We start from the raw sequence: 21,089 nt of genomic DNA on the forward strand, positions 1-21,089 counted from the left end.
TAAGATAGCTACTTATTTCCTTCACATCTGAAGGGAGGGCGTTCTACAGGGCGGGCGCCACTACTGAGAAGGCCCTCTGTCTGGTTCCCTGTAACCTCACTTCTCGCAATGAGGGAACTGCCAGAAGGCCCTCGGCGCTGGATCTCAGTGTCCGGGCTGAACGATGGGGGTGGAGATGCTCCTTCAGGTATACAGGACCGAGGCCGTTTAGGGCTTTAAAGGTCAGCACCAACACTTGTGGGTGAGATCTTTCAAGCGGTTTCAGTGATCCTGAACTTATAGCTGTCAGTTCTCTGAAGGAAGTCCAGCAAGGACCCACAGCCCAGGTGGGGCCCGCTAGCTCCGGGAGGAGGTGTGTGATTCCTAAGGTGGAGTAGGCTCAGGACAGGGGAGGGTCACATGCCTCGTTGAGCCCAGAAGGTATAAAAGGAAAGCTGTCCTGGCCAGGCCAGTGTCCTGGCCCCAGCCTGCCAGGCCAGTGGCTGGGCTGGGGGTTGCTGAGCTGTTTGCATGGGGTCGCTGCTAGGCTTGGCCCACGTGTCTGTCAGCTGCAGCCACCAGCGGTGGGCAAGATGCCCAGGCAGGAGTTGCCCTTGCCCAAGGGCTGGGAGGAACCTAGCAACTACAGTGGCAAAGTCTACATCGACCACGCCACCAAAACCACCAGCTGGGTTGGCCCGCAGGACAGGTGAGGAAGGGTGGCCGGGAGGAGAAGCAAGGTGTCTGAACTCCCCTGGTTCAGGAGACTTGGGGTGAAGCGTGTGGCTTCAGATGGCTCCATCTTGCCCCTCTTCCAGGTACGCTCAGTGGCACGCAAAGAACGGGGAGCAGGGACATGGTTGTGAGAGAGTGAGAAGAAGAGGAATCTGATGGACAGTGAGAGACATGAGAATTGGGGCAGCAAGTGTGAATTTGGGCCAGGGCTCAACTGTTTTCAGTGCCTGGTCTGCACTCTGGGAGATGCAAAACTGTAGTAGAGTCTCTGAGCATGTGCAGAGTGCCTTTCCCTTGGCCCTTAAGCAACTGTAGATTTTGTGCACGCAGTGGGGAGCGTTGGCCCCTGCCCACTGGAGGATAGCATTTTTTCCCCTGGGGGAGGCGCAGATATAGCTCCTTGCCAAGGGGGCACAAGGGAGCCTAGGTACGCCTTTGACTGAAAAGGCCACTTTCAGAGAATGCTTTGCCTGTTATTTCTCTGGTTCAAATCACCTCCTTCTAAGGCAGCTTCTCCTGTTAATGAAGAGCCATCAGGCTACCATTGCATATAACAGATAGTTTGGCCTTAAGCCATTCCAAATTTAAATGGGAGCTAAAATTAACTAGTATGTGGTGTTCCCGCATACTTTCCTGTTCCCGCTAACTATCCCCTCCTGCCTGCCTTCCTAACTGTAGAGAATCGCGAAAGCTGTTCTCTAGCCTTCTAAAATAGCAACGAGAGACACAAACCCATTGATCTAATCATGAATATCTGCCCTCCCTGACTGAGCTAATTGGAAGGTTCTGCTGTAGGGACCGTAGTAGCCGTGTTGCACTGAACTGCTTGAAGGTTGAACTAATGAGTTTAGTGCTCATTTAGAATGTGGCACATGCAATCCATCTAGGAGGAACAACGTTTCCAGTGCTAAATGTAGCACTAAGAGCTCAGTGTGAATACAGATAAAGTGGCGTGCAACGTCTTTTGCGAAGTGAAGGAATGCTTTAAGAACGATTTTTTTGCAAAGAAGATGTACTGCATGATTCATGAGCTCTCTAATGCTGGGTTTTGGATGGTCATTTATTCCATGTCATATACTCAGGACTGTAGACTACCACCCAGATCCTAAATGTTTGTAGTAGTCACATCTCCTTAGAATTCCACTATAGGGTAATTCCATAGTTACTTCATACCTTTGTGCAACAATTAAAGAGTTCTGACTTTTGAACATCATTGGTGATGATGCAAGGATTAGGATCTGCCCATAAGACCGCATACAGGTTCATAGTGGAATTTTGAGAGCAGCCAGATGCAAAAGTTATCTAGAAGAGGGAATTTCAGCAGGTGTAACTTGCATGACAGGGGCACCTGGCCACCCTAGTGACAACGTGCTCAGTTTGTTTGAGGTGCTCGGGGGACAGAGAATTATTGATCTCAAATGTAACAGAAAAGCATTGTCCTTTCAGTATTGCACACAGCTGGAGATACAGTGGTACCTAAGGTTACATACGCTTCAGGTTACATACGCTTCAGGTTACAGACTCCGCTAACCCAGAAATAGTGCTTCAGCTTAAGAACTTTGCTTCAGGCTGAGAACAGAAATCGTGCTCTGGCGGCGCAGCAGCAGCAGGAGGCCCATTAGCTAAAGTGGTGCTTCAGGTTAAGAACAGTTTCAGGTTAAGAACGGACCTCCAGAACGAATTAAGTACTTAACCCGAGGAACCACTGTGCTGCTTAAAAGTGTTGGGCTTCAACTGGTGGATAGTGATCCATGGGTGAATTGCACCATAGAATGGCCGCCATTTATTTTCTATGTTGGCGTGTGCGCTGCCTTGCCTGTGTGATTGAGGCAGCCTGGGCTGCATGACGACAACATGCCCTGCATGTATGCCCTGTGGCATGCACACATGATGTTAGCACGCCCTGCACCTTGTGCGCATGCCGCAGGGCATTCTGAAGTGCCGTGCGGATGCCCCCCCCCCATTCAGCACCCCGTTTGTTGGTTTGGTCTCTTTAAAACAAAAAACAGAAGGTGGGAAGGATCAAGTGCAAAGGAAACCTGCTTTTAGAATGGATTTGAGAACGATCATGCTCTTGATTGTAAAACAAACAAAAAAAAAACCTTTTATTAAAAAACAAACCCCTACTGCGAATCAATGGTTTTGAGTGCCTTTCAGGGACTTTGGATCTATTCTATAAACAGGGAGCTGTATAGTCTTCAAGTAAATAACTCACAAATGGTTCTATTGAACTGAGTTAGCCTGCTTCGGGTCTTGTGACTTGAAGACTGGAGTTTTACAGAGCTCATCTTGAAGACGGTAGCAGTGGGTGATCCGAGAATACAATTGCTAGGGGGGAAACTAATGGACCATGTAGTGTTATACTAGAACTAGCAGGTAAATGGGGTCTTTACTGCTTCATTTGTTAGAGCTGAAAGAGTTTCTTAAGGATTAGATTTGTTGGGGGAATTGAGCCGTTTGTTTTCAATGGGAATCCAAAATTGCTCTTTCAAGAGCACTAAGCATCTGTTTTGTCAATATTTGGGGCCGTAAGAGTGAAACTTATGTACCTCACTTGAAAATGCAGGGTTCACAACCACCATTTACTCTTACGCCATGTAGTTTCTATGCTAATGATTTTCAAACTTGCTGTCCTCAGGGAGCCCTTTGCACGAGAACATTTCTGCCTCAGAACTTTTTGTCTCTGTAGGTGATTCTGGGGAATGTCACAGAATGCACACAAAGGCTACTTTCAAGAGCTGTTGAACTCCATTTTAGTTAACGGTGTCTGTGGCTGGAGGGTTATTTGTCCGGTTCCTAGCACACTTTGCAGTGAAGGTTGTCAGTCAGCCACTACCTTCCTGAGTCAGAACAATAAAACCATGTCTTGTCAGGTAACCAATACAGTGGTACCTCAGGTTACATATGCTTCAGGTTACATACGCTTCAGGTTACAGACTCTGCTAACCCAGGAATAGTGCTTCAGGTTAAGAACTTTGCTTCAGGATGAGAACAGAAATCGTGCTCCGGCGGCGCGGTGGCAGCAGGAGGCCCCGTTAGCTAAAGTGGTGCTTCAGGTTAAGAACAGTTTCAGGTTAAGTACGGACCTCCGGAATGAATTAAGTACCTAACCTGAGGTTCCACTGTACTTAGGATCTGAAAAACCAGGAAACTTCCAAGTTTTGTCCTGGCTCCACCGCCAAATTGCTAAGTTCTTTACAAACCCTTCCTGTCCTGGTAGGGGCTCCTGTGCCCTGCAAAGAGACCGTATTTTTAAAAAATAAGAAGTTGGCAAATTAATTTGTAATTTTCAAGCCTGTATGTAGTGCCTAGAATGCCAGGCATCAGAGACCACAGTTCAAATGCCCAGTGGGCTTGAAACTCACTGACCTTGGGCCAGTCATCAACAGTTAACCTAATTCTAGAATCATAGAATTGTAGAGTTGGAAGGGACCTAGGGGTCATCTAGTCCAACCCCCTGCAATGCAGGAATCTTGGCTAAAGCATCCATGACAGATGGCCACCTGCTGCTTAAAACCCTCTGGAGAGGCCACCACCTCTTGAGACTGTTGAACAGTTCTTACTGCCTACCTCACAAGGTTGTTGCTAAGATAATATTGAGAGTGGGAGAACCGTATATGATGCCTTGAGCTCCTTAGGAGGAAAGTTGGGATGTTGTTCTTGTTGTTTAGCCGTTTAGTCGTGTCTGACTCTTCGTAACCCCATGGACCAGAGCACGCCAGGCACTCCTGTCTTCCACTGCCTCCCGCAGTTTGGTCAGACTCATGTTTGTAGCCTCGAGAACACTGTCCAACCATCTCGTCCTCTGTCGTCCCCTTCTCCTTGTGCCCTCCATCTTTCCCAACATCAGGGTCTTTTCCAGGGAGTCTTCTCTTCTCATGAGGTGGCCAAAGTATTGGAGCCTCAGCTTCACGATCTGTCCTTCCAGTGAGCACTCAGGGCTGATTTCCTTAAGAATGGATAGATTTGATCTTCTTGCAGTCCATGGGACTCTCAAGAGTCTCCTCCAGCACCATAATTCAAAAGCATCAATTCTTCGGCGATCAGCCTTCTTTATGGTCCAGCTCTCACAAAGTTGGGATACAAATGTAATAAATCAGTAACTTCAACGATTTCAGAAGTTAAACAAAGAACCTGAATCTGAAATACCTTTCCTTGTTTTAATTTACCAGTTGGCTTCAGCTAGGGGTGATTAAAGGTTTATGCTTTCTCATTCTTACTCTCACTAAATACTAATTATTCCTCAGACTCTTTGTAGTCATTGCATCCTCTTAAATTAAAATAGTTTAGACAGATGTAGTGGACGAGAAAGGTAATTAGAAGAGGATGCGGGGAGAGGGGAGACGGCGTCCAAGGTTCTGGAAGCAAATATAAGAAATCTTCCTCTCTGAGGGCAGGACTGCTGCTGAGGAGAAGGTGCGTGCCAGAACTCGTTATTTCTGTGCTTCCTAATTGCAGAGAGAGAGAGAGAAATAGCCAAAACAAGATGACAGTATACCAACTAATTGATTATTAAAGTATTATCTTTTTAATATAAAAGCCTTCCCTAACAAAAGCTTGACACTGTGGAACTCAGGCCTGAGGAAAGATCATTAAAAGGATAAAAGAGAATCTGCTTTTCTGCTTCAGAATATATTGACAAGATTGTCTAGCGGGCATGCTATTCATTTGATAGGATTATCCGTAATAGGATTATGAACCATGAGATCTAGCTGTGAATTTATCCTGGAAAAAGAAGAACAAGAAGTGTTTCCCCTCCTGAAAAAGATGATCTGCTGAAATTATGCTTTGCAGCCCAATATGCCAAGGGAATGGTCACACAAACCTTTCACTTGTTTATTTTTCGTTCACACTCCTACATAGGTTTGCATTCATGAACACCAGCTTCAAAAGAAGTGGGAAACTGTAACTGTTGCTTGAAATACTGATCATGCACAATGAAATGAGGTGCAGAGATGGATATTTCCTGTCTTTGTAAGGCAACAAGTCCATTGCAATGCAACACCCACTTTTGTCTCGTAAGGATTTCTTGCAAGATGAAGAAGAGTTGTTGGTTGGCATCCGTCTGCCTCGGGAGACAATGGAAGAATTCACTTTTTGGGAAGGAAGATATGTACCGTATTTTTCTCTCCATAAGACACAGCTGACCATAAGACGCACTTAGTTTTTAGAGGAGGAAAACAAGAAAAAAAATATTCTGAACGAAACAGTGGGTGTATGATTTTTGTGGTTCATGCTATGGCCACAGACATGTGATTTGATGGTGAGTTTGGGGCAGTCCAATGCAAAAATCCTGAGAATCCATGTGGATCTGTGCTTTGTAACCACGTTTTTGCACTATTACAGCCCTACGAAACAGTGGATGTGTGATTTTTTGGTGCAGGCTGTAGCCATGGACATGCTATGTGATCTGATGGTGAATTTGGGGTGACCCAATGTAAAACTCCTGAGGATCCATGGGCTTTTACCTTCCCCCTCCCAGGCAGCCTCCTTTATCACTAGGCTCCCTTATCTCCCTCCTGATCCCTTACTGACCAGCTGTTTCCTTTCAACACCCCCTTCCCTCTTGTTTGCCTTAGTGTCTTCCTTAGATGAAGCAGTATTTTGCTCCTCCTTTTCTTCTAATTTCTCTCCTCCTTGCTTTAGTCTTACTGTCTCCTCTCCTTTCAAGTTTGCTGTCTTTATCTCCCCCCTCCCAGGCAGCCTCCTTTATTGCTAGCGTCCCTTATCTCGTTCCCGAAAGGCAAACTGATCAGTGCCTTTGTTTCAACACCCACTTCCCTCTTTCAAAAAAAAAAAGAAAGAAAGCATGATCTGCTTTTTGCCCCTGGGCAATCCAGCTCCAGGGACCATGCATTCGCTCCATAAGACGCACAGACATTTCCCCTTACTTTTTAGGAAGAAAAAAGTTCATCTTGTGGAACGAAAAATACGGTACATGCCTTGTATCTCCCCCGCTTGGACCAGCTGCCTAGCTGATACTTTGGGGTGGCGCACAGGAAGTTGTAACCTGAACTCACTGTCCCTGTTGGAACAGCTTTGAGAAGGTTCTGTGAAGGTGCCTATAGACCTTTTTGCTCTCCTTGCATGAACTTAGATCATCTCCTTCCAGGAGCAGAGGACATCTCTTCACACTGCTCCACTGGACCAAGTTCCGGCCATCTGCTGGAGGGAGATTGTGGTAAAGGGAGCATAGCCGCCTTCATCCTATTTTGTTCATTTCACATACCATCATACCACAATAGTCCTCTAGATTTTGTAGCATTGCTTTCCTGATTGGATCACTTCCAGCTAGCATTACCCAATAATTTTTCCGCTGTAAGCTCTGTGCAGAATTGTGATTGATTTTTCCACACTTCGTGGGCAGTGGGTAATAGTGATTTGTTTACGTTTATATCCCATTATGTTCTGTCTACATTGATGGGCATATCATAGCTGTGTAGGTGGGAAAGGGATACCATTTTAAAAGAAGGTTTTATTATAAGCTATTATAAGTTTACGTTAAGTCTGCTGCAACTGGATTTCTTATGGACAGTGCCAATCCTGAATGTGTTGGATTTGTGACCATTATGCTCATTTGCCTTCAGTAAAGCTCTGCTGGATAAAATATTAATTGCCTCTGGTCTATTTTTTGGGAATCCTGCAGCCTGTTTTACGTTTTTACTCTGCTAAGTATGGTTACATACTGAACACTGAACACTGGTTCAATACTGAGTAGACTTCCATGACATGTACCGCCATACACCCCATTCAAGCCACCTCTCGCAAAAACTGTTGTATGATTCAGTGTGGGAAGCTTGGAAAGTTTGTTACTCGCTAGACCAGTGGTGTCCAAACTTTTTTCTAAGAGGGCCAGATTTGATGAAGTGAAGGGACTTGAGGGCCTACCAAAGTTGATGACCTTTTTTTAGGATTGAAGTTTTTGACATTTTTTAGGATTGAAGTTCTTGAGGTTTTTAAAGGATTTTAGCCCAGGAAATAAACTGCCACAGGGGCCGGATTAAACCGACTGGAATAGGCCCCCGAAACAAACTTTGGACATTCCTGCGCTAAACCATGCTTGACTAACATGTGCAAAGCTTTTGGAAAGTCCCCTTTAACCTGCTCAACATTGCCCTGTGTGACTTGGCACAATTGCTTAAGGGAACAGCCAGCTTTGCTGCAGAACATTGGCTGCAATCTTAAAACATTTACCAGGGAGTAAGCCTCGTTGGAAATTGAGTGAACATGCATAGGTTTGCCATTGTAGTGCTTTTTCTTTCTTTTTTAATGACACCCTAGCTGTATAGGATCTTAGGCTATGTCAATGATAAATTCTGTAAGCAGGGACTCGCTATCATGCACATAATTACACTCTCTTGCAATTTCCCAGCAGTTTCCCCAGCTAAGCAATCACTCCTGCTGTGCAGTTTTTTTGAAAGCTCTTTGTATTGGATTAAGGCCTTTAGTAGCCTTTTAGAAAATTGCTTTGATTCTGCCTGGCATCGTGGAAGGTCAATAGTCTCTTGATAAGACTATATCCCCCTTGGGGAATGGGAATAGCAGGTTTTTTGTGTTAAATGTTCTCTTCAGGGAGAGGTCATCATCCTGCTGTTAGGTCCCTGGTAGAAGTGCCTTCTAAAAACCAAGGATGTCTTTATTTATTAATTAGGGATTAACTGCCAAATAGAAGCTTGTTGTGTTATATGGAGATAAACCGAATTATTTTAAAGCTATTACTAGAGTGCCTAATGAGGTAAATAAGGCTAACTGCCCAGAATTATAATGAAGTGGCCTGAGAGCCAGGATAATAAAGAACACGTGTCTGTGATATAGTTGAAAAGGGGAATGCTTTTAATCTTGCCAAGAATACAATTTTTAGAACGTGGGGTTGTTGTTTTTTTACGGTTTCACTTGCTACTAATCGATGCACTTTTATAGTTCTGACATTCTCCATGCATTCATTTTGGGAAAATTTTGATGGGACAGAGATTCTTTGCGTTCTTGCTGTAGTATTTAGAAGGCCGAATGTTGAACGGAAATACTTAAAGCAATGGTGTCTCCCCTGATTCCCTCACCCGATTCAGTCAGTGTTTTAATCCAAATTACGAGCAAATACACCATTGCAATTTGGTGATGAGACAGGGCTCACCGCAGAAGCAACCTAGGCACATGAGTCACGGATTGGGAACCCCTAGAGCTCTAGATGATGTCAGATTCCAACTCCCATCAACCCCAACCAGCATGGACCAGTGGTCATGGATAGTGGGAATTCTTGGAGGCCAAGAAACGTGTGTGAAACATGAGTGGGGCAGTTTAGGAGGAAGAACCCTTGTCTTCTCTCTCGTTTTCATTCACTGGCCTGAAAGAAAAACAGAAACTCCAGCTGGACTGCTTATTTTTTGGAGGGGTCTGTATGGAATTCCTACTTGAACGACATCCCTTTCATATACAGTGGTACCTCCGGTTAAGTACTTAATTCGTTCCGGAGGTCTGTACTTAACCTGAAACTGTTCTTAACCTGAAGCACCACTTTAGCTAATGGGGCCTCCCACTGCCGCCGTGCCGCCGGAGCACGATTTCTGTTCTCAACCTGAAGCAAAGTTCTTAACCTGAAGCACTATTTCTGGGTTAGCGGAGTCTGTAACCTGAAGCGTATGTAACCTGAGGTACCACTGTACGTTTTGCTCCTTTTTGCTAGCGTCCCAACAAAATCCACGAGTTAATGTTTACATAGAAGATTGGCTTACGTACCGGTAATCTTGTCCAAAGGTTAATTGGACCGCAGGTTTCACCATGGTTTTCCATGCAGCTTTTTTTGTACTTATTAACTGGTCTTGTATTTGAAGGCTTTTGAACACTTGACAAGTAAGTAACTTAAGTGTTGATTTTACGATCCACTGAAGATTTGAATGCAAGAACTGAATTGATTTTATTTCCTTTCTCTCTCTCTCTCTCTCTCTCTCTCTCCCCCCCCCCCCCGCCAGTAGTTCAGTGTATGTCCTTCATTTCCCTACGCTACAATTACACACTACTAAATCTACCATGAAGTTCAGCCAGGAAGACTTTGAAAAGGCCAGAGAGCAGCTGAAGCTTTTGAAGACGGATCCTGGCAACCAAGTCAAACTGAATATTTATGCATTGTTTAAACAGGTAGCTTTGTCCGTTTTCAGTCTGTAAAATGAATATATCTTCACTGGAGAAATGATTGTTGGAACAGTTTGGCTAAGCCAGTCTGCAGTTTCAAGTGAGGGGTTGCTTAAAAATGCACAGTCCATTGCATAAAGTGTGCTTTTCTTTTAAAAAACTGCTAGTTTATCAAGCTGAAGCAAGCTTTTCCTAGTTGTTCTCTTGAGTTTTTCTTAAACCTCGTTTCCACCTCTGGACTCTACAAGCATATGTAACAAGAGAACTCATTCATTTGGTGCTGCTTCCTCGCACAGGAAAAGTCCCACAGATGTTGGAAATGATAGTATATTAATGTGTTAGTTGTATATATTTAGTTATGAGGGAGGAGTCTCTGGAATTCTTATTATGAACCCATTGTTGACATCTTTGGATCTGGTCACCTCATGTTATGAGGCAGAGTAATTCAACAGCCAGGGAGAGAGGCCTTTTCTTGCACTTCTCCTATGAACCCCCTATGGAAGTCACAACCATCTCCATTTTGGCCTTCCAAAGGACTGTGAGACCTGCATATATTTCAGTTGACTTTTAAGAGGCTTTGATGAGGCTGTGCTCCGAACTGTATGAAAGAGCAGAGAAATCTTATTGCAGTAGTGGGTGTATCAAGTGGAATTAAGACTCCAGAAATTTGTTGCGTGCCTTTTGTTGATTTCATCAGAATGTTTAGTATAGACATCTTCAGGGTGGATTGGATTTAAATCACCAGTCAGTAAGACTCATTCTTGCTGGTATAATCTTAAAATTTAAAACCAGATGAAGGTTTCATTTTTCGAATATTATTATTTTGGAATAATAAATTTTCAGAGTAGTTTTTGCAGTTATATCAATAATTACTGATTTGGTTATACTATTAGAAATACATAGACAGATAATTATGAAATTATTGTGAGGTTTAGTCAGTTAACTGTTTATATTTTGACAGCTTTTCTGCTGTGCTTTATTGGAAGGAAAAAATAATCATTAGTAACAATTTAAACAATTTGTTTAACTAAAACAATAACATTATAGCACACGTATCCATGTTTGTTACCTAATGTGGTTAAACTTTTTTTTTTTAAAAAAAACTTAGACTGAGTTTTAGCACACATGAAAAACTTAAAACAAATCCTTATTTCCTGATGAATAGCCTTTGGACTATAATGTAACTTAAATAGAAAACTACCTTTAGAAACATTTTTCCTCCAAAAGCATTTTATTTTAAAAATCCAGTGTAAGTAAAAAAAATCCGTTTAAATTTTTAAAAATCTGATTTTTTAAATAAAAATAATAATTGATTTTTATCCAGTCTGGATGTCTTAAAATGCAGACTGCTTTTCATAATAATTTTGAAACATACTTGCTATTCAAGTATCAATTAGCAGAGTTTATAATGACTACATTTGCGTGTAGCACTAAACTATGGTGTAGTACCGTGTGGGCCTGTCCAAGCCCAAATGAAGCATCGAGTTCACATGCCCTCTCCCTTCTGTTTCTTCTGCGTGGCCAAGAGAAGGACATTGGGAGAGCTCAGTTTCATTTAAAAATAATCCCTTGCTTAACGTTAGATTCATACCAGGGAGCAACAAACTCTGGTAAGTTTCATAACAAGCCAGCTTCAAACCATGGGTTATGAAGCTGGTCTGTGAAACATATCAAAAATTGTTTTGAACCAGAATTGGTTGGTATGCAACAGTAAGATGAGATTTATTAAAAATACAGTCATACCTCGGGTTGAAGTTGCTTCAGGTTGAGCGCTTCCCGGTTGTGCTCCGCGGCGACACGGAAGTAACGGAACGCTTTACTTCCTGGTTTTGCCGCTCGCACATGTGCAGATGGTCAAAATGACGTCACACGGAAGCAGCGAATTGCGATCCGCAGATGCGCAGTCGCGGGTTGCGTTCGCTTCAGGATGCGAACGGGGCTCTGGAATGGATCCCGTTCGCATCCTGAGGTACCACGGTAAAATGAAACTGCTGGAATCATTGGCCTGGCTTCATGGGAGTAAGGGAGCACATCAGTCCAACATTTTGCTTGTGCTCAGTCAGGCTAGTCTGCTATGATTTAGCACTATGAGTGAGCCAACCCATTGAATCCATGTGGGTGATTCTATTCTTTTTCATTGGCTAATCAGCATAAACTTACTTGAATGGTTAGATTTTCTTTCTTTCTTATTCACATAGGCTACTGAGGGCCCCTGCAAAGCTCCCAAACCAGGAATGCTAGACTTTGTCAAAAAGGCCAAATGGGATGCATGGCAATCACTTGGCAATTTGCCACAGGTGAGTAATATGCTACGAAGGGCAAATTTATTTTATTCGGCCTTTGTTCTATTTGTAAACCATCTTTCAAAAATAAAAGTTCTTCCCAGGGCAGTTCACATAATATATATCAAATAGGGTCGTGTACTGTCCACCCACCTCCCCCACTCCAGGGAACATCCCGGGCAGAATCAGTTTTGCATGGGGCTAATGTTTTATTAGGGATTTTCGTGGGAGAAGAATGAAATCCTGTGTCTCCTTCCTACCTCCCTCTCACCTGAAAGCAGGAGGGTTCAATCCTGTGGGGTGCTGCTTCTTGCCTGCACCTTCCCTGTGGAGAGCATGCTGGTAAAGCCTCTCCAGGCTTCCAAGGTAGCCGCCTAAAGGTGACTGAATGCACCTTGAACGGCACCTTGTTTTAGAGGGGGAGAACAAGAAAAAAATTTCTCCCCCTCTCTGCGCAGCGCCTCCTGCCGCTTCGCTGAAGGGCCGCTGAGCAGAGAGGGGGAGGTTTTTTTTTCTTGTTCTCCCCCTCTAAAACAAGGTGCGTCCTATGTTCGGGTGCGTCCTATAGAGCGAAAAATCCGGTAATTATTATTTGCTGATGTTCTGAGAGTTAATTTTATTGTGTGCTATTATGTTCTAATAGATTTTTGAATGTTTAAGTTGTTATATTTTAAAGTTATGTTTTATTATGACTTTCTGTATTATTATAAGGTGCGTGTTCCTCATTGTATATTTTGTTGCTTGTAGACTGCCTTGTGTTTAGCAATAAAGAAAGGCGGTACAAAAATTAAAAGTGAAATGAAACTAAGTATCTCATTAAAAAAATACTTTGAAGCTAGAATCCTTTACCTTGATGCTATTTGCACTGTATTCACGATTTTGTATCTGGACCCTAGCTATATGTAATCTGTCACCTGTTTTATTATACTTGGAGTGGGCTTCTCGTTCCAGGACAGCGCAAGACAGAAATACATTGAACTTGTATCCAGTTTGGTGGCTGCAGAATCTTCTCAGGTTGAAGCGACTCCTCCTGGCAGCAAGGCTGCCTATGAAACACTAGAGGTTTCTACTAAAGACAACATCACAAAGATTGTGTTAAACCGCCCCAAGGTGAAAAATGCTATCAGTAAAAAGGTAAGCTGGTTCATCGTACAGGTCACAAATCATTGGCTAACAAAGAAAGTGAGATGGAAATTTTAAAAAAGAGAAAGATGCAGCAGAACTTTTAAGAACTGAAAAGTAGAGGACAGATTACTACCTGCTGCACTATCAATTTTATGTTTTCTTCCCTCCATGTTTTGCTCTCACTTTTTTCTTTCTGGGTGCTCTCTGTAATCTTTCACACACACTCTCTCTCTCTCTCTCTCTCTCTCACACACACACACATATATCTATATTACTTTATAATTATATATAAAAAATAGATATTACTTTATACTTAGAAGATGTTAAAGCAGTATATAAGAATTTAAAACCTCAGAATACAATGAAACAATGTACAAATTGACTTTTGCAGTTTGTATACGTTAATAATGTGCAATCCTCTTGAGAAGGCTTCTCTAAAATAAAGGGTCTTCAGTAAGCCTCAAAATTAATGTCCATGGGAAGGGCAGTAGCTGGAATATGGGAGGTAGGGATGGGGGAGAAATTCATTTTTGGCACATTAGTGGCAAACCTCCCTAATTTCTAAAATGATACAAGAACGGAAACACAGCCATCCTCTGAATTTTGCAATGTAGTTCGCCCACCAAGTAATGTGTACAAAAATTAGGGTATACTAGGGTAAAATAAATGGAACGCGGGTGGTGCTGTGGGTTAAACCACAGAGCCTAGGATTTGCCGATCAGAAGCTCGGCGGTTCGAATCCGCGCGACGGAGTGAGCTCCCGTTGCTCGGTCCCTGCTCCTACCAAACTAGCAGTTTGAAAGCACGTCAGAGTGCAAGTAGATTAATAGGTACTGCTCCGGTGGGAAGGTAAACGGCATTTCCGTGCGCTACTCTGGTTTGCCAGAAGCGGCTTAGTCATGCTGGCCACATGACCCAGAAACTGTACGCCGGCTCCCTCAGCCAATAAAGCAAGATGAGCGCTGCAACCCCAGAGTCGGCCACAACTGGACCTAATGGTCAGGGGTCCCTTTACCTTTACCTTTAGGGTAAAATAAACTGTGTGTTTGCTCACCTCTATACAAATCACTGGCTGATGGTGGTAGGGAAATGCATTTAAAACATTTGGATGGCTTCTCTGCTCATCCACACACTCACATCTCTTGGTCCTTCCTTTCATATAAGCAAAATGTTAAGCATGTATATATTTGCAGGATAAAAACAAAAAAGAGCACAATCCAGTGGCCTGCTTAGGGGCTTCCCATTCTTATTAGTTATAAATACTCTGCATGCCCAGGGCAATTCTTTTTGCAAGAGGAGAGAAAAAAATGAGTTCCTGTATTGTCCAGGCTCTGGATTCAGCCGAGACTATGCAGATGTAGTAGAATCTTAGGCAACCTTCCCAAACCCGGTGCTCCACCCAAATGTTTTTAACTGCAATTTCCATCCCTGACCATTGGGCATGCTTGCTGGAGCTGATGGGAGCTGGAGCCTAAATCATCTTGAGAAAGGCTGGTCTTAGATCCAGCTAGCTACCCCCAAATTTCTCAAACTTCCCGTAACATCAAATGGTACTTGTTCTTCCTTTCTCGTTCTGTGCAGATGTACGATGAAATTGTTGAAGCACTTGAGGAAGCAGCAAAGGATGACTCTGTAATTACGGTTTTCACAGGTACTACCCTTCGCTGTATTCTCTATCAAGTTTGTTTTTCTTTCAAAATCCCAGTATGCAAATAATAATAATAAGAAGAAGAAGAATCAATTTATTTATACCCCACCCATCTGACTGGGTTTCCCCAGCCACTCTGGGCAGCTCCCAACAGAATATTACACGATAAAACATCAAACATAAAAAAACTTCCCTAAACAGGGCTGCCTTCAGATTTCTTCTAAAAGTCAGATAGCTGTTTATTTCCTTGACATCTGATGGAAGGGCATTCCTCTGCCTGGTCCTTTTCCTTGTGCGCTGTGCCTACAGAGAACACCATGGAACTGGTGCAAATCTGAAGGTGACAAAGTGTCCCAGAAGGAATGAGACGAAGCAGTGAATCCCCAGTAGCAGGAAGGACAAGCAAGTGGTGCAGGTCCCCTTGCCCAACTCATCCAAATGTATATGGCAACACACACACACACACACCAGTTTCTATCCTCCAAATCGTGTCTTCTCGCGACCTTTTCAATGTATTAATGTCTGAGATGGGGATGTGGTTTTCATTTGGCTTGATTGAAGTGTGTGTGCTCCCAAAGAGGAAATCCTGGTGAATTTTCTCCTCCTCGGTGGCTGTTGAGCTGAGTTGTGTTGAGCTAAGCCGTGGTTTCGCTTCATGTGTCCTTGGAACCCAGTCTCAAGATTAGCTCCTCCAGACAAACGCTGAGCTGCAGCCTGGATAGCTCAGTTGGTTAGAGCGTGGCGCTGATAACAGCAAGGTTGCAGGTTCAATCCCCGTTTGGGACAGCTGCATAGCCCTGTGTTGCAGGGGTTTGGACTAGATGATCCTCAGGGTCCCTTCCAACTCTTCGAGTCTATGATTCTTTGAAGCGATAGGGCTAAACTTGGTTGCAGGTTGTGGTTAGTCTGGAGAGAGTTTGGGGCTCAGCGAGACTCTGCAGCAAAACCGCCAAGGAGAAGCAAAGCAGCCGGGTTCTCCTCTCTAGTAGCCCACACACTTGCACTGTCATCATTTGATTTTTCTTTTTTCTGTACCTGTATAAAACCACATTTGCTCTACAGACGATAGCATTCTCAAGGAGGGAATTCTAAAAACACCCAGCTCTGATCCAGCAGAAGGGGAGTGAGGTGATTACCACCAATTTCCCCTTCCCTTTACAGGTCCCAGTATCCCCTCCCCAGAGCAGTAGTTCTGAAGGCAGAGGAAGGGAATTGGCAAAAATGTGCTCCACTCCATTTACCAGCAGAAGCCTCCAATAGATGGGAGCCCCATTATTTTCACAGACCCTATAATCAAGTAAAAACACTGCAACTGGAAGGTTCTTAATTGGTTAAATACTTGTTAAGCTTTTGAGCCAGTTTAAAGTAACTGAGAGCTCAATTCAGCCGAAGATGGAATTTTAATGTTCTATTGACTTTCCAGGAGTAGTTAAACATGCCTTCATATCTTCCATTTGAAATCAGAGAGGCATAAAAAAATCCTAAATGTTTTATTGTGCCCATAACAAGCTAAATACTTAAATAGAGAATGTTCATTCATAAACATCGTCTGGCTATTTTCCATTTGTGTCTATTTCACCAGCTCAGAAGTCCTGATGTGTGTGCTTGTTTACAGGTAATGGAGATTACTACTGTAGTGGAAATGACCTGAACAACTTTACTAACCTCCCAGCAAATGGATTAGAGGAGATGGCAAAGAATTCTGCAGAAATGCTCAAGTACGACTTGTTTTGCATTGTGTTGAAATGCATACCAGACATACAGAATGTGTGGTGGGAGAGGGACAGCACATTTTAACACATTTTGAAAAAAGAGAAAACTGAAATGTGTAGCCTGATCTTGTTTAAAGGTAAAGGGACCCCTGACTATTAGGTCCAGTCGTGGCCGACTCTGGGGTTGCAGCGCTCATCTCGCTGTATTGGCCAAGGGAGCTGGCGTACAGCTTCCGGGTCATGTGGCCAGCATGACTAAGCTGCTTCTGGCGAACCAGAGCAGCGCATGGAAACGCTGTTTACCTTCCCGCTGGAGCGGTACCTATTTATCTACTTGCACTTGACATGCTTTCAAACTGCTAGGTTGGCAGAAGCAGGGACCGAGCAACGGGAGCTCACCCCGTTGCTGGGATTCAAACCGCTGACCTTCTGATCGGCAAGTCCTAGGCTCTGTGGTTTAACCCACAGCACCACCCGCGTCACAGCGCCTCCCGCGTCTTGTTTACTTAGAAGCAAATCCCTCTTGAGTTCAGTGGGGTCGCCCCTAAGTAAGCGTGCAAAGGATTGCACCTTTTGATAAATTCTCGGCATTAGAAGCAGTGGCTTTTTTCACAGGAGCTCAACTGATGTGTGTATTTTGTGTGGAATAGAAATTGTGCAGCCCAAGAAAACGCAAGTTAAGGGAGAGTTTGTATCTATTCCCTTTGTAAGTTAACAAGTGGAAGGTTTTTGTCTTACACATTATGAATAACAGTGTAGTTGAGAAGGACCTGATACATCTATGTAAAAACATTTATAAACATACCGACCCTGTATTACTTACCTATGATTATTTCCATATCCAATTTGAAAATTAATGCATGTATAATATATAAATTTAATAAAATACATAAATTTTAAGACTAGTTGGCAATTTGAAGTGGAACAACTAAATTAAACAAAGGATCCTATAGAATTCAGCTAAAATCATTGATGGTGTTCTTGAATTTTGTTTCTATAGAGCCTCCCAAATGTTGCATTTTGGGGGAAGCTGGTCACAGAGATTAGCAGCATCACAGGTGACAGGGTATAGTGCTGGATCCTAAATTACGCCTTCTTTCTGTATTTGTAGGGGAGACTGAGCAAATTGTGTTGAAGGCTTTTGTTATAACTAGTTGATGAGGGCCCATTGCATTGCTGTGAATGGATGGAAGGATGCTTCCTTAATTAGTTTGCAGGGCTAGTATAGGAAAGCTCTGTTTGCTGTCACTTGAGAGAAACACACCCATCCTGTACAGACCTTTAAAAGATCAACCTGACTCTGGAAGGTTTTGACTTGGACTGCCAGCTAAAACCAAGCAGAACCCCCTACATCAAGAAGTATCTCTTATATGAGGTTCTTCCTGTTTGCCCTGTTATCAGGGATTGACTGCAAGATCTAGAAGCACCCTGAAAGCAATGTGAACCTCTGGCATTCATTATAGCTGCAGTATTGGAGAATGCAAACCTCCCATTAAAGTATTTAATTGCTCTGGTGCAGTCAGTTTTGAGTTCACAGATGCTAGCTTTGCACTGACCGAGAGGGTACAATACTTCCCACTTCTCTGTCTTCACTATACTGTGGAATCTTTCAAGTTCAAGAGACTGACATTATCTGCTTTCATTTATGTGCCACTTACACACCGCCTTTTCATGGTTTTACAGCCCAATGTGTCTGCTGTACTTTGAAATAATGATGTCAAACAAAGGAGAAAACCCTGAAGAAATTAACCCTCCTTTCCCAGGGCCCTTTAGAGAGGGTCTGGAAAGTGGGTGCATCATTATCGTGATTCGCTGTGAGGGATCGCAGCATGATGAAAATCAATCATTGGGAGGAGAAGTGGTTTTGCCTTTAGGCTGCAAGTAAACACAGTCGTGCTGTGGGTTAAACCACAGAGCCTGGGACTTGCTGATCAGAAGGTCGGTGGTTCGAATCCCCACAACGGGGTGAGCTCCTATTGCTCGGTCCCTGCTCCTGCCAACCTAGCAGTTTGAAAGCACGTCAAAGTGCAAGTAGATAAATAGGTATCGCTCTGGCGGGAAGGTAAACGGCGTTTCTGTGCACTGCTCTGGTTCGCCAGAAGCGGCTTAGTCATGCTGGCCACATGACCGGGAAGCTGTACGCCGGCTCCCTCAGCCAATAAAGCGAGATGAGCGCCGCAACCCCAGAGTCGGCCACGACTGGACCTAATGGTCAGGGGTTGCTTTACCTTTACCTAAAACACAAAATGGCTGAGATGTATCGTTGGGCAATAGCTGACATGTGTGTTGTGATGTGGGGAAATTGCTGACACTGTGTGGAAGACTGTTCCACTATCTACAGTCATTCTATTCTGTTCCTTTTTCTTTCCAGAGACTTTGTCAACCATTTCATTGATTTTCCTAAGCCATTAATCGCTGTGGTGAATGGGCCAGCTGTGGGTATTGCCGTAACTCTCCTTGGGCTGTTTGACGTGGTGTATGCTACTGACAGGGTAAGTTTTCTGCATGAATGTCTGACCCCCCCACTCCCAATCCAGTATTGGGCTCTCATAGAAATTGAAGTTATTTAGAGTAAAAAAATCTTTATTCAGTTTGTGCACTGAGTTTCCTTTCAAATGGAGACTTGAGACAGCTGACAGCATCATAAAATGTATGACTCAGTATAAAAAAGGGAAATACAAAGAGTCTTTCCCCTTCACATCAGTAAAAAAATGTGTTGGCTTAGCTTTCCTGCCTGTTGCTATGACCATTTAGAAATACTGCCTGAAAGAGGTTTCCGGAACTTGCTGCCCTCCCTGAGTTCATCTGAACGTCAGTAGCTAAGATGGCTCTGAGCTGGCATCTTGCTTTTCCTGTGCTCCTTTTGGCCTGCAAGAACAGCCAACTTTGCACAGCCTTCTCCCAGCTGGACTGCAAGTTGGAATTTGGCAGAGAGAGCAAAGCTTCCCTCGTTCTCTTTGCCCTTATTTTCTCCTGGCATCTGAGTTTCAGATGGGACATGAGCTGCAGGTAGAAAATGTGGTGTGCAGTGTTTTCCTACGTTGGTCCAATTAGAAATGCAGAATTATAGTGCCTCTGCGCTGATATACTCTCTGTCTAGTTATCCCCGCTTGGACTACTGCCATGCGCTCTACGTAGGGCTACCTTTGAAGGTGACCTGGAAACTACGACTAATCCAGAATGCGACAGCTAGACTGGTGACTGGTGACCGCTGTGACCATATAACACTGGTCCTGAAAGACCTACATTGACTCCCAGTACGTTTCCGAGCACAATTCAAAGTGTTGGTGCTGACCTTGAAAGCCCTAAACGGTCTCAGCCCAAGTATACGTGAAGGAGCGTCTCCATCCCCATCATTCTGCCCAGGCACTGAGGGCCTTCTGGCGGTTCCCTCCCTGCAAGGTTACAGGGAATCAGGCAGAGGGCCTTCTCGGTAGTGGCGCCTGCTTTGTGGAAGGCCCTCCTTTCAGATGTCAAGGAAATAAACAACTATCTGACTTTTAGAAGACATCTGAAGGCAGCCCTGTTTAGGGAAATTTTTAATGTTTGATTTTTGTGTCTGTGTGTTTTTAATATTCTGTTAAGGGTTAAACCACAGAGCCTAGGACTTGACGATCAGAAGGTCAGCAGTTCGAATCCCCGCCATGGGGTGAGCTCCTGTTGCTTTGTCCCTGATCCTGCCAACCTAGCAGTGTGAAAGCACGTCAAAGTGCAAGTAGATAAATAGGTACAGCTTCAGCGGAAAGGTAAACAGCGTTTCCGTGTCATGCTGGCCACATGGCCTGGAAGTTGTACGCCGGCTCCCTCAGCCAATAAAGTGAGATGAGCGCCGCAACCCCAGAGTTGGCCACGACTGGACCTAATGGTCAGGGGTCCCTTTACCTTTAATATTCTGTTGGGAGCTGCCCAGAGTGGCTGGGGAAACCCAGTCAGATGGTTAGGGTGTGTGTGTGTGTGTGTGTGTGTGTGTTGATGATGATGATGATGATGATGATGATGAGTATGGCTCCCTCTCTCTCATTCTTTTCTCTGTTCCATTATGTTTGAGAGCATACAATGCTTTCTGTCCAAGTAAGCTATCGGATGTATAAACATCAGTACTGTGGATGATTCAGGTCCAGAACATGTATTGTCGCTGTGTCTGTCCCCTGTCATTTATACAAAGAACTGTGAACTTCAGTGTGTCTAGCACATGTCCAAAGCCACTTGTGGTCTCATTCTGGATGACAGCTGTAATTGGGTCGCCGATCAATTGTTTCTCAGAAGTCAAAGGCAGGCTCCATGGTTCCTTCTGCAGAGCATGCAAACCATGGAAAGGTTGACTTTTGTAGCTAGGGCTGCACATATTATTATCTAACCACATATAGAAACCATCATGCAATTTAAAAGGGATGTTGATAAGTTGAAATGTGTGCAGAGGAGGGCAACCAAGATGACCAAGGGTCTGGGAGCCAAAGTTTGATGAGGGAGTTGAGTATGTTT

General features: G+C 43.9%; 1 protein-coding gene across 4 annotated transcripts in view; it reads left to right on the plus strand.

The window, feature by feature from the left end:
- The window catches only part of LOC309348056 (enoyl-CoA delta isomerase 2-like), a 35,441-nt gene that overhangs the window by 7,598 nt on the left and 6,754 nt on the right, over positions 1-21,089 (plus strand). For 2 of the 4 annotated variants that reach the window (XM_081873133.1, XM_081873131.1), the window contains exons 2-7: positions 9,681-9,846; positions 12,039-12,137; positions 13,074-13,256; positions 14,829-14,898; positions 16,511-16,613; positions 18,979-19,099. In XM_081873133.1, the coding sequence (XP_081729259.1) occupies positions 9,739-9,846; positions 12,039-12,137; positions 13,074-13,256; positions 14,829-14,898; positions 16,511-16,613; positions 18,979-19,099 (684 nt within the window). In that variant the 5' untranslated portion in view covers positions 9,681-9,738. The remainder of the gene's footprint in view (positions 1-9,680; positions 9,847-12,038; positions 12,138-13,073; positions 13,257-14,828; positions 14,899-16,510; positions 16,614-18,978; positions 19,100-21,089) is intronic. The other 2 variants (XM_081873132.1, XM_081873130.1) reach the window with 1 other exon arrangement.

The sequence above is a fragment of the Podarcis erhardii genome (genome assembly GCF_964252035.2).
Source record: "Podarcis erhardii genome assembly, chromosome: 8".
Taxonomy (NCBI): domain Eukaryota; kingdom Metazoa; phylum Chordata; class Lepidosauria; order Squamata; family Lacertidae; genus Podarcis; species Podarcis erhardii.